Source organism: Myripristis murdjan, chromosome 6 (genome assembly GCF_902150065.1).
Source record: "Myripristis murdjan chromosome 6, fMyrMur1.1, whole genome shotgun sequence".
NCBI lineage: Eukaryota > Metazoa > Chordata > Actinopteri > Holocentriformes > Holocentridae > Myripristis > Myripristis murdjan.
This window is the reverse complement of record NC_043985.1, coordinates 5,301,734-5,315,689: the sequence shown is the minus strand read 5'-3', so window position 1 is coordinate 5,315,689 and position 13,956 is coordinate 5,301,734. Positions and strand designations below refer to the sequence as shown.

The following is a 13,956-nucleotide window of genomic DNA, read 5'->3' as shown; positions in this document are numbered from 1 at the left end:
CCAAATAGTGAGTATAAAGTAAAATTGACAACTCTTACTCTGCTGTGTCCTCTCCTTCAGTGTATAAGACTTTAATGAAACACCTCTCTATTGAACCTTTAAGTGTGCACTGAGATGTTGGAATGATGGGTAATGAGCTCATACCTCCTCATTGGTCTTCTTTTCTTTGTTCAGTTCTTTTTTTAGGTGAGAATATTCCCTTTCCCTTTGCTCCAACTGAGTCTCAAGATGCTGAAGTTCATCTTTCATGAAACGGGTATCTCGCCCTGTACCCGAGCGCTGGGCCATCTGGACAGAAAACAAGGGATACAAGCACCCCCCACCAAGAAAACTCTCAGACTCGCGTTAACTCCATCTGTTAATAATTGCTAACTCAGACAGGTACTCCCATTAGTAGGTTTTAGACACAGATTAACTTTCTCCTTACAGAGGAAACCGTGAAGGGTGCAAATTCTCATTACAGAAAAACACTCAAGATGAAAACAAAAACAAACCAGCCGCAAGAGGAAATGTCTGTGACCATGCAAGGAATTAGCTGTAATCTTCTTAGAAGCTGTCTTTCAATGGTCCCTACAGCCAATCCCCTTTGCAGCCAGTGATTCACTCTATAATAACCTACAAATGTTAACATTGTTACTGACAGCCGAGCAGCATAAACTGTGACCTACAGTACAAATTAATTTGTTACATAAAATTTGGTGTACTAACTTCAGTGGGTAGTAGTCTTTTCCAATTACAGTGGTATCAGCATTTATCCTACTGGTAAATTACCAGATGGTAAATTAACAGATATGTGGACATACAATATGTATCTCCTCAATAGAGTGCCTCAGTAGTTTGATATGTACGTATTCATGCATCTGTGAGTACAGTGTGCATGCAGAAAGGCAGACATGTGCTGTATATAGACAGATGCTAAGAAGTGTTACCTCCAGCTCTTGTTCCAGCCTCAACACCATGGCACGGAGTTCATTCTCTACAGAACAGAAATTGAAGTCAACAAAGTAAGGCTAGTCTGTTTACAAAACTCAAGGTAATTTTGCCCATAAAACTACATTTGTGTACTAACCACTTTTTGCTTGCTCTGACCCAGCATTTTCGATGATGTCATAGGCAACAAAAAGTTCCTGAGATTTCCTCTAACACAGGGAGAAGAAAGAAAGGCAATAAAGATCAATCAATAGCAAAGTCTTATGTTGTTACTGTAAAAAAAATTTAAATCGGCAGATATGCCTATAATAGCATTGGGGCCAAAATCACTTTATACTCTTGCTTTTTCAAAAACATTGTTTGCGCTAGTGCATTGGCAAAAACATGGATGTGAAATACATCAGACTACTGAGCAAACACACTAAATGGTACTGAAACATCAACTTGATAACAAGATGATCACCTTCATCAGGGCCTGACACACTCTGAAGAGGTGGGTCAATTCCTCCATGGATTTATCTTTCAGCTCCCCTTGTTCCACCTGCATAGAACCAGGGTTTGTCATGTGTGGAAGAAACTCTGTTTATTGTCAGTATCACTGTGTATCTTCACGTTTTTTGTATTTGCACTCATATGTATCCATTCCACTACTATGTAAAACTTAAATGTCAGCAGGCCCAGTGGAAATTTACAGAAACTCCTTACTCTCTCTGTAAGCTGGTTACATGTAAATGTATCCATGTACGGTTTGATCTATCAAATCTATGTGAAATACAGTTCATATGTACTATATAGACTGCATCCCTTTCTTTATCTCTTCAGAGGACACACAGCAATGCATGTTGTGTATATATCTTCTCCTTGGCCGAGCTGTAATAATTAAACCCATACGGAGCAACGTCTCTGATAATTCTGAATGTTATCCTTGTAAAAAACAGCACAGTGAAAAATAGACTAGTTCATATAGTCATTATGAGTGTAACTCTTAATCTTCATAATATTTAATTTGGAGTGTCTCCTCTGCATCAACAGGTGGATGTTAATGTACTGACACAAATAGTGCCATGCTGACACTTAATAGATAGTTTGTCTTCATTTTTGGCACATTTTTATTTTATTAAATGTGCACAACATTGGAGCAAAAAGTTCTTACGTACACCTGATTGGCATGTGCTGGAAGAATGCCAGAAAATCGCAAATTACAAATTTGTACACCATCTGCACTATAACGTTTATGCAACTTTCCGGTGCATTTACCATGTTGCATAAAAAAATGTTGTGGTGCAGACTGTGTTCAGGAGTGAAACCTTTATTTTATTAAATGTAGAAAAAACACTGACGCTTACAATGCAAGATATGGCTGCATGACCTCTACAGACTAACATTTATTCCAAGTCTGTGGTTCTGCATTGAGGGAATCAAGCATATCATCACAGGAATTAATGAAAGACTGAAAGAAGTGTCTGGGTGACTGTTGAGATTCATGCTGCACCTCCAGACTTTTAATCAAAAACCTGGAAGAACTTTGCCATTAATCGCTTAGATAAGAGTCAGACATGAACGCTGCTGTATGTTAAGTGTGCCATGCAAAGATCAAGTATTGTGGGAATAAGACCAGTGTGTGAGCCCATATTGCCTATATCAGATTAAGAGCAGGGAAGTACAGGGAAATACACCGCACATCTTTTTGCTGATGTTGTTGTTGTTGTTGTTTTGCTGGTCAGTTTCTACTTGGCCTGCAAAAAAATGTTGAAGCTCAAAGTAAATTCAACTGACATGCTCATTATACAATAAGGTAATATTGAATCGCAATAGCACCCACACATCACATTTCTTTATCCCTGAATCAATATATGTGTGTATTGTGACCTTTAAGATAATCACAGCGTCATCCACATTCACAAGCTAGAGCCCTAGGGCATTCAGAGGATGTCTGGCTTTCTGGGTATAATGAAAATAAGGGCGAGTTTCTGATCAATTCCTGGAACAGAAAGGATAACTGAAAAACAGAAGCTGCAATAAATCGTAACACAGAATCGCAATATGTATCAAATCTGCATCTAAATATTGTGATAGTATCAAATCACAATATAAGCATATGGCCTCAGCCCTGTTAGTGCATGTGTCAGATTGATGTCAGCAAACTGGTTACTGTGGAGGGAAGAAAAACGGTAATCCAGAATGTGTTGGGACACTGAGCAATTAGCTTATCACACACAAAGATAAGCCACGTTTTATAAAACAAGTGTACTCAATGTCAGCTAGGAAACTTGGTAGACTTAGACGTGTAATTGAACTGAGGGGAAATTACCAGGAGGAGTAAACTGAAGAGGGCTTCGGTTTGTTTCTCTTCTTCACTTTCAGGAAGCGTTTCTGGGTCAGCCCTCAAAACCATATTCCACTCCAGGGCAGTGGGCATCTTGACAATAAATAGCCTGTTTAAGGATGCTAACAGGAACTGCACAGGTTGCCAAGTCAGAAGTTAGAGGGCTAGCTCGTTTACTTTACGTTATGCATTGTTGCCGATATGCTAGCTAACCTCAACAACTGTGTTCAAAAGCTTAGCCTGTACCGGCAGCCAGGTTAACGTTAAAAATATCTATAAAATTAAAGAAAATGAACGACAGCACACATCCAGAAGGGACAAACAGCCTTACTATGTGTAACCACATCAAACACTGTAACGTCCTATTCTTAGGTTAGCGCTAAAAGAAAGTGTTTGCTCAACGGTAACATCAGGTCGAGGACTGATGTGATTGTTTTGGCTGCTAGGTTACAGCTGGCATCAACCGCGGCAAAAACGAAAACATCACCGTAAAGCATTTTGAGCACAACTTCTTTACGGCTGTCGTAAGCAACTGCTGAAAAAAGGGCATATCAGGTGCTATTTCTTGCCTGACTTTGTCAATACATTGATGACAGCTGTTATATCTGGGACAAATTAGCTGACGCTGATATATCCTCATTGCCAAGAGGCTCTTCTTTACCAACCGTCAGGTGAAAACTAATGTAGTCCAACGCTAGCGAGCAAGCGGGTTCAACTCTGCACCGGAAGTGGTCGTTTCACGATTTCACGAAGAGAGCTTGCACAAATGGGATGTCGCTTGCTGAATTGTGTACTAAGGTGTGTTCATATCGCTTCCAAATTTTTAATATCACCCTCACAGGCTCTGCCTCCTCTCTTAGCTGTAAACAGAATATGATGTTCATAACGAATTGAACTTGCAAGCATGTTGTATGGCTAGAAGCGGACTAGCATCGAGCTATCATTGACTGTATCTTAGCGTTGTGCTATGGTTAGCTTGGTTGCTAATCTAAAGTGCCAGTGTTGGTGTGGTTGAGACGCTTTGTATTGTTATTTTTTCACAATGGCTTACATGTGTGGTATTCACTTAAAATAACCAGCGTCAGTTAGTCCGCTTATTTACTGGAGTGATGTCGGCTAGTTGCTTTAGCTCGCAGCCACTACCAGTTTCCTGTCACTCTAGCAAGGCTTAGATGAGTTAAAGTGTAAGCGAACCTAACAATACATTTACTATGATAAGTCGGTTAACTTAAAGTCATTGCTTGATTAGACGCCGGAATCCAGCAAGACCGTAGATATGGGTGCCTACAGTGACAGTCATAATAATGCCACAAGATTTTTCCTAGCAGACAGTGATTGCAGAGGTGGGCAACTATAGAGGAGTTTTGAAAGCTGCCTGCTAATGAACTTTTTTGACCTATTTAGGAGATACACAGTATCAAGTGAAAATATCATTTTAAGTGTTCTAAGAATGATCAGTGGTCATTGATTGATTGGTTTGGAAATTAAACTTTAATACAAAACAGCTGTATTATACTCTTTAGACTGTCACCTAACCCAGTGGTTCCCAACCCAGTCCTCAAGTACCCCCTGTCCTGGTGGTTTTTGTTTCAGCTCTACTCTTTCACACCTGATCCATGTAAGGGCTTCATACTGATTGGCTGAAACAGATCTACCTGAAGAGGGCGTGCATGAAGGTGCAAGGGCCTTAATTGGATCAGGTGTGAAAGAGTAGAGCTGAAACAAAAACCTCCAGGACAGGGGGTACTTGAGGACTGGGTTGGGAACCACTGACCTAACCTGTACACCTGTATATCTGTGACCTCTCTGCTCTGCTGGATAGTGATCAATGAGGCCTTTGGTCTGCGATGGCTGTCGTGTCGTGGAAGGAGATATTACTTTTGACTGGACTGGTGGTGGGATGCTACTGGAACAGTCTGTCATGTGGCTTCGTGTTTGATGATGTCTCAGCAATCCTTGACAATAAGGACCTGCGTCCCTCAACACCTCTCCGCAACCTATTCCTAAATGACTTCTGGGGTACGCCTATGACTGAGGTAAGTCAGGTTAATGAAGTTTGTACTATCACAGCCCTTTTGTAAAATGCCATTGTCCTCTCCTTCATGGTGGCACACCTGCCAATGACTTTGTCTTTATCAGTGTTTACATGACCTGGTCAACACACAGCAAAGAGAAGCTGGACAGTATGGCCTTATTCGTGCATGAATGCAAATAGCTCTTCATGAGCCTCAGACAGCTGTCTGGTACTAGTGCTGCTGATCGGATGTTTTTTTTTTTTTTAAGTTCTGTGGAGAATGGTCAGATGTGGATATGCTTGACCAGTGTCATTGGTGATGAAGAATGGCAGCACTTTATGTGTGTTAAGCTCCATGTCTAACTCAGAATAGAAGGCTGGTTATCTGCCTTGGTCTTGAGTGCCATAAAACAGAACACAAGCTAATGACGCTCATACACTTACATTCATTATTTGCAAAACAACTATTCAGTTCACCATTCATCAAAAATATGAGCAGGCCTTGCTCTTCTTGGACTTCAAATAGGGTAGGCATGGCTTCAATGTATATTAAGGGCTGGAAAAGGCAGACTTGAACAGTAATTTTGTATGGTGAGTTTGTTATTGATCCTGTGAATGTCACAAACTCTGAAGCAGGTGGAAAACTCCCACACCTGAATAATTCCATGACCATGTTTGACAGTAGGTTTATGTACTGTTGCTTTAATCTCCCATGCACGCATCTATCCCTTCATATAGCTTGTCAGCTGCAACTGTAAAGTTCAAACTTTGATTAATCTGTCAGCTAGACTTTCTTCCAATCTTCCCACAGTGAAATTTGGTAGTGTTTGGCCTAATACAAAACATTTAGACTTGTTTTGTTGTCAGTGAAATGGTTTGGAAATTGTTATTCTACCACTATGTGAGAGGATGTTGCTGACTCTGGTGGATTTCCTATTATGTTTACCACTTGTGTTGAAATAGTAGGTGGAAGTGATTGGAGCGCACACAAAACATCCTGCATACGCTATTTGTAATTTGCTATTGTTGTTATGCTATTGTAATATAGATTACACTTAAATAAAACGCAATGCGACTTGAATGCTGCATAAGAGTACTTTAACAATCTGCTTGTCAGTTATCATATACTAGTTAATGTATCTTATGTAGTAAACAACAATGCTAAGTTTCAGTTAATAGATTATTTGAAATTGTATGTAGGCAGGTCCACTGCAGTCTAAGTGTTACTATGGTGAAAGAACTTGTGCTCATTGCCTTTTTGGGTTGAAATGTTTATAGATTGTGTTTGCTGTTCTAGGTGTGTAGCTCTGCTCGTGAACTGAAGGTTCTTAGGGTTCCAGTGAATTAAGAAAAATGTTGAGCAAAATCATTTGTCACGATGGCAAAAATAAGGAGAAAAAGACCCAGGTTGAAAATAACCAGAATTGACCTTTTACATTAGTGGTGCAACGGATCATCGTTGATCCGTGATCTAATATATAATAATTTAATATAATTTAATATAATAATATAATATAATTTAAAATTTTAATTAAACATTGAATGGACATTTTTAGTTGAATGTTTTTATTTAATGGGCAAAAATGTTTTACAAAATAAATGGAGGACAAAGTTATATTTGTCTTGTCTTTTTTTTTTTTGTTTGTTTTTTTTGTTTTGCTGATCCGAAAAATGATCCGATCCGTGACTCAAAACCGTGATCCGATCCGATCCGTGAGTTTTTTGATCCGTTGCACCCCTACAGGACATATTTTACGAGTATCACTGTCTCTCAACAAGTCAACAGACTTTCTCCTGATAACATATATATATATATTTTTCTCCCTGCAGGAGCGGAGCCATAAATCTTACAGACCCTTGACTGTACTCACCTTCCGGCTGAACTACCTCTTCAGTGAGCTGAGTGCTGCTTCCTACCATCTGCTTAATGTGGTGTTACACGCAGTAGTGTGTGTGCTTTTCCTGCGGGTATGCCGTCTCTTCCTGGATAAGACTTTCAGCTTGGTGGCAGCGCTGCTGTTTGCCGTGCACCCCATCCACACTGAAGCCGTAAGTGTTCACTGAGTGGGAGAAGTCAAGTTGTCCAATCATGTAGTATTACACAAAACGACATTTCCTTAAAAGTGGTTCACAAGGATAATTATAAACTGCAGTGAAAACCAGCATTTCTGTATTGAAGGAGCAGTCCAGATGTTTTGAGTTTCTCACTATTTCCATCAATTGATTAAAATGGATTAAAAAAAGAGAGCACTGCAACCTATCCTGTCCATGACATTTTGACTCTAGGACTTGATCAGGTGGAACAGCTTGAATGTAACTGAAACCAGTTGCAGTCAATTAACTATCATCAAGGACACCATTTCTTGACACAGAAAATTATATAAAATAGATGGATTTTAAGATATTGTGTACAAGACAAACCTTTGCATGATGGTCACCACAACTGACAGGGTTAATCCTCTGGGGAGCACAAATGTGGTCACCAAATTTCATGATAATCTGCCTAACAGATTTTGAGATTATGTTGTCTTGGAGTAGCTTGTTTAGCGGAAGTACAGGCTGACCTGGCCATCCTTTGGCCCAACCTGCTAGTAAGGCAAAAAGTGAGACAGTGCCTCCCATCTCTGCTATTTGATATGTTCACTGCTGTGCTGATTCTCTGGAAAAATGGACGTACAAATACATTTGAGACAACTGCATTAACAAGATTATTTGCGCCTCATCTCAAGACAGTGGGGATATTATCTGTAGAGAGTAAGGAAGATTTTCTTTTTCTCTTGTCCTGCGTAACCTCTACATGATACATGAAGTATTGTGGGTAAAACGTCAAAGTATGGTGGAAAAACTAATGAGATACTAGGTCCCCCCAATACTGGTTGACCAGGCAACAGCATCGTCTTTGGTTGATACAAGACATTCGTGTTTTGTGAAGCTCTCGCTGAAAAGAGTCAGATTGCTGTTGTGTTGGAACGCAAACTGCCTAGTCAGAGGCATGTATGATGGGGAAAAAGCTGTGCAGAGAAATTTCCATTTATTGACAGACACAGGGATATGTAAAAGCAGGATATTAAAGATGGTGGCTAACAGCTTATCCCAAGTTGGAACATAGCCAAGATATGAGCTGCTATGCATGCAAAGATAATCATTGCCTCCCTTGGGCCTGAATGAAGAACTCAACCTGAAATAATTGTTTTAGCAAAATAACAGAACATTTAATTTGTAGTGAATAATATTAGTAATATTTAGTAATATTAATAAGTCATGATGCTGACGATATTCATATGTGTTGTCCTTTTATCCATTCTAGTGAATAATGTCCTCTCTCTGATGCATGGTATGGGTGGAAATCACTGTGTTGCACTGCAACACAAAAAGCATTACCATCATGATAATTTACCCGCGATAATCATGGCATCACAATACGGGCAATTCTGTGATACAAGATAAATTGTCAGATATTCAGCTATGATGCAACACAATATCTGCAATTGCAGAAGAAAAAAACCCTGGGAAAGGCTAAATAGTTTTTCAGTAGACAAGAATCAATATGTTGTTTTTTCAGTGTTTTAATATGCACAGTGACTGCAACATGTACATGTCAGAACACTTCCACTTAATATACCTAAAGACAGGGAATAAATGCACTTCATAGTAGCTCATATGTGCTATCTGTGCAAATTAAGTTGAAAACTCAAAATACCAAATGTAGTACTAATTACTATGAGAAAATTTGAACTCAAAAGAGTGGCAGTAATTTTGGCGGTAATGGAATGGTAATGGAAATTTGTTTAGAGTGCCAATACATTTTAATAAAAATACTGATATTTTCTCACCAGAGGAAACATCATAATCTATTATCAATTTATTGTTCAACCCGTAATGCATGTATACGCTTGTATTAATAGCTGAGTGATCATAGTTTGCTATTTAAATGAGCGAGATGCATGGTGTGGGTTTAGATTGGTCTCTGTTTTGTTGCTATGCTTTTTATTTTTGTTGATCTTAATCTCAGTGTATTTGAAATTAATCTTAATATTTATTATTCAGTAACCTATTTACAGTGCATCCAGAAAGTATTCAGACCCCCTTCACTTTTTTTCACTTGTTATGTTGCAGCCTGATGCTACAATTGTTAAAATTGATTTTTTTCTCTCATTAATCTACACTCAGTACCCCATAATGACAAAAAGATTTTTTTTGTAAATTTATTAAAAAGAAAAAAACTGAAAAATCACATTGACTTAAGCATTCAGACCCTTTACTCAGTACTTAGTTGAAGCACCTTTGGCAGCAATTACGGCCTCGAGCCTTTTTGGGTATGAGACAACAAGCTTTGCACACCTGGATTGGGGGATTCTCTGCCATTTTTCTTTGCAAATCCTCTCAAACTCAGTCAGGTTGGACTGGAACCGTTGGTAGACAGCCATTTTCAGGTCTCTCCAGAGATGTTTGATAGGGTTCAAATCAGGGCTCTGGCCGGGCCACTCTAGGACATTCACAGAGTTGTCCCTAAGCCACTCCTGTGTTGTGTTGGCTGTGTGCTTAGGGTCAGTGTCATGTTGGAAGGTCAATCTTCAGCCCAGTCTGAGGTCCTGAGCGCTGTGGAACAGGTTTTCATCGAGGATATCTCTGTGCTTTGCTCCATTCAGCTTTCCCTCAACCCTGACCAGTCTCCCAGTCCCTGCTGCTGAAAAACACCCCCACAGCATGATGCTGCCACCACGATGCTTTACTGTTGGGATGGTGTTGTGCAGGTGATGAGCGATGCCTGGTTTCCTCCAGACATAATGTAATTGAGGCCAAACAGTTCAGTCTTGGTTTCATCAGACCAGAGAATCTGGTTTATCACAGTCTGAGAGTCCCTCAGCTGCATTTTTGCAAACTCCAAGCGGGCTTTCATGTGTTTTGCACATGAAAGGCTGAGAGGCTTCCATCTAGCCACTCTGCCATAAAGCGCAGATCGGTGGAGCGCCACAGTGATGGTTGTCCTTTTGGACCTTTGTCCCATCTGCACACTAGGGTTGGGTATCGGTTGGGTTTTATCCAATACTGGTGGCTACTCTGTATCTTTTAAATGGTTCCGGTGCTTAAACGGTTCTGGAACTGGTACTTAAAAAACGAAAATGCATACACTTTATCAAAAAACAATACCCTTTTATTTCCAGGGCCAAATTGAACACAATATTAACTTAAATATTTAAACAATATAAATACAAGTAACATATGGTACTAATAAACCCGTGCCATTTGTGGGGGGAGGTGGGGTTACAGTCGGGCTGCACAGCCCGGTCGGGAATGTCTCGCGGCCCGGTACTGGTCCGCGGACCGGTGGTTGGGGACCGCTGACGTAGATTATCAAACATGGTGCATTGTTCTGCTTTTAAATAAACTCCATGTGTGCCAGATGTTTCATTAAATTTGACGTGTTACCTCCCTTGCATGACATTGCTTTAAGGCATCTGTTGCATGTCGCAGAGTCTCCATCCTCCTTAGACGTGAAATGCAGCCAAACCTTGGAGCGTTTTGCCTTCGGCATCTTTATTGATCCTCTCACTATCAGTTCTGATCAACAAGTGTGCGGTGTAGCGGCACTGACGTCATGTTCAACAACCGCAAGTTGACGCCAGAACACCAGCGGCCAGCACCGAAATGAGGCACCAAAATTTTTGTTCTTATTCGGTCTTGTTACTACCGTTTATGTCGGAACCGGGCACCGCATTTCGGTACCCAACCCTACTCCACACAGGATCTCTGGTGCTCAGTCAGAGTGATCATCGGGTTCTTGGTAACCTTTCTTACTAAGGCTCTTCTCCCATGATTGCTCAGTTTGGCCGGGTGACCAACTCTTGGAAGAGTCCTGGTTGTGCCAAACTTCTTCCATTTGAGAATTATGGTAGGCACTATACTCTTGGGAACCTTCAGTGCAGCAGAATTTTTTTGTAACCTTCCCCAGATCTGTGCCTTGCAACACTCCTGTCTCTGAGCTCTGCAGGCAGTTCCTTTGATCTCATGGCTTGGTTTTTGCTCTGATATGCATTGTCAGCTGTGAGGGCTTCTATAGAGAGCTGTGTGCCTTTCTAAATCGTGTCCAATCAATTTATTTACCACAGGTGGACTCTAATCAAGGTGTAGAAACATCTCAGCAACAATCAAGGGAAATGGGAGGCACCTGAGCTAAATTCCAAGTGTTATTGGAAAGGGTCCAAATACCTATGTCAACGTGATATTTCAGTTTTTCCTTTTTAATAAATTTGCCAAAATTTTTAAGATTGTGTTTTCACTTTGTCATTATAGGGTACTTATTGTACATTAATGAGAGAAAAAGGTAATTTAAACGATTGTAGCATCAGGCTGCAACATAACAAAAGTGGAAAAAGTGAAGGGGGTCTGAATACTTTCTGAATGCACTGTATGCATTTATTTATTACTACATAAAATATTGCAGTTTCTTCACCACTAAAGATACATTTAGTGATTACATGGTATTAATTGAAACGTATTTATATCTAATAATTCTAATAGTTGACTGTTACTGGACACCTTTTTATTCCTAACGAGGCACTAGAGTTCAAACATCATGGGATAGTTAAATGTGGAAGTACTGGAAGCAACCCATGGAGGGCCAAACTGGAGAAAAAAAATATGCATTTCAAATGTATCAGCGTTAGTCTTGATATGGCCTCAATGTGCCTCTCAGCAAATAAATATAGAAGATGTAAGTCTTCCATTATTGGCCTAATCAAACAACATTTGGGCACACGCCCAAATGCAGCGCCTATTAAGGTTGGGCATTTCAGGCAAAAATGTTGTTTGATATTCACAGAGAACAATTCAGCTACTTTTCTTTTCCTTTTCCTTTTTTTTCCAAATTGGTTTAGAATGCAACTAAGGAGTTGCATCCACTGTAGAAACAAGCAGAAAAAGCTAAGCGTACCTGATCCAAAACCAAAAACCTAAATTTATTCATCTATAATTCAATATTGACCTCATTCTCTGTCAAAGGTTTTGTGTTAAAAATCTGATCTGTCAATAAGGAGTTACATTTCATCCTATTCAACATAGCTGAACTGATGACCAGACGGGCCCTGACCAGAGAGTAGAAAAACAAAGGAAACATTCTGTTTCTAGGGGTGGTGTGCTACTGTTACACAGCTTGCACTGCTGCGCCAGTCTTCCTCATGTTATTTTCTAATCTAAGCGCAGTCTCTCAGACTTCTTGAAAGGAAACCATTTGCCTCACAAATGAGCCCTTAGAGTTAGTCCAGCAAATGCCCTTCATGTTATCTCCGTCTGGAATCTCTCTCTCAACGGATCATTTGTTTTTCATTTATGCTCCAAGCACTGAAGGTCTCTTCATGATAAGTACAGACAAAGAGTCCCTGTGTTTGTCCTTGTCTTTCTCTTTTTTGGTGATCAGTTTTCTGAATGGAGATTTAAATGTAACTTATTCTTTTGCTTTTTTGGCATCTACTAATATCATTTATATAAACACCTAAAAATGGCAGTTGGAAAAAGTGAGAGAGCTGTGTTTTGTGGTCTAACTTAAGGCAACTAAATTGAGCTAACAGTAGTTGGTGAGATTTCTCACTTACTGTTCCACTCACTGTTCCATTACCCCCAATGAAGTAATCCAAGTTGTAAGTTATCAACTTTGCAAATGCATATATATTTATGAGCATTATGGTCGCCTTTGCATATTACTTTGAGAAGAATGATTCATCCAAACTCGGTGGTCATAATGCAACATGTAACTAAGCCAGATAATTCTAAACAATCTGTGATCTTATTTAGTTGAAAATTTATTGCCTAAGACCTTTTGCATATGTGTAGAGTCTGGAAAGAAAGTTGGATTGCAGATGTTGGCCTGTAAGCTGATCACAGTAGTTTAAGGAGTAAATAGAAAAACAATATGTATCGGCAAGTAGGGGCTTATGAGAATAGCACCCCTACCTCATTGAAATCCAACTGTCCTGCCTAGTGCTCTCCTACAAAGATTTTATAACAGACTTAACACATTAAACTACCTGTATGTTTGTTGGGGAAACATTACTCTCTTGCTGTGAGATGCACTGTAGAGCCCCCATATTATTACTTCCACAAGGGGGCAGTCATCATATATACAAATGCCAGAGGCTGTTGTCAGAGAGCCTGTTATATTGTGATATACAGTATGTGAGCTCACCATCCTATTGATTCACTCTGGTAGACATATTTTTGCAGCTGGATTCAAGGATTCTGTTGCTGAGGTTCTTAACCTTGGTCTCTGAGATATACTGGTTACTGCAGAGTCCAGTCAATTATTTTATAATGTTTAATGTACTTTTTAAAGGTGCAGTATGGTCTAAAAGTAACCAGTTCTCTGTTGTTTACAGTAGCAGGCCCGTAGTTTGGAGTACATACATATAACCTTTTCAAAAAAGTATTTTTTTTAGGCTCTGCCTGTATAAACAAATATTTGTCAAACATACTTAGTGTACCTTTCAAGAAACTTGAACAATGTTGTTGTGATGTTAATGTTAATTCAGTGTTCTGAAACAGAAGGACTGTGTGTTTTTTTACCAATGTATTCTTGATCATTCAAGTGTCCTGATTACTCATTATTTTGTGTATTGCTTCACTTGCGGTGTACAAGAGAGAAAAGAATTCATGACATTGGGCTTTATCACTGCACAACTGCCACTACTAC

General features: G+C 39.6%; 2 protein-coding genes across 6 annotated transcripts in view; one reads left to right on the top strand and one right to left on the bottom strand.

Moving 5' to 3' along the window:
• Positions 1-3,744, bottom strand: part of cep290 (centrosomal protein 290) — a 46,838-nt gene extending 43,094 nt beyond the window's left edge. For 4 of the 5 annotated variants that reach the window (XM_030054574.1, XM_030054576.1, XM_030054575.1 and 1 more), the window contains exons 1-5: positions 3,242-3,743; positions 1,394-1,471; positions 1,070-1,139; positions 930-976; positions 145-288 (exon numbers count right to left, since the gene is read on the bottom strand). In XM_030054574.1, coding sequence (XP_029910434.1) covers positions 145-288; positions 930-976; positions 1,070-1,139; positions 1,394-1,471; positions 3,242-3,349 — 447 coding nt within the window. In that variant the 5' untranslated portion in view covers positions 3,350-3,743. Of the gene's footprint in view, positions 1-144; positions 289-929; positions 977-1,069; positions 1,140-1,393; positions 1,472-3,241 lie in introns of all 5 variants that reach the window. The other variant, XM_030054579.1, reaches the window with a different exon arrangement.
• Positions 3,745-3,800: 56 nt separating this feature from the next.
• The window catches only part of tmtc3 (transmembrane O-mannosyltransferase targeting cadherins 3), a 53,797-nt gene continuing 43,641 nt past the window's right edge, over positions 3,801-13,956 (top strand). The window contains exons 1-3 of the mRNA XM_030054580.1: positions 3,801-4,054; positions 5,079-5,292; positions 7,101-7,319. Coding sequence (XP_029910440.1) covers positions 5,104-5,292; positions 7,101-7,319 — 408 coding nt within the window. The 5' untranslated portion in view covers positions 3,801-4,054; positions 5,079-5,103. The remainder of the gene's footprint in view (positions 4,055-5,078; positions 5,293-7,100; positions 7,320-13,956) is intronic.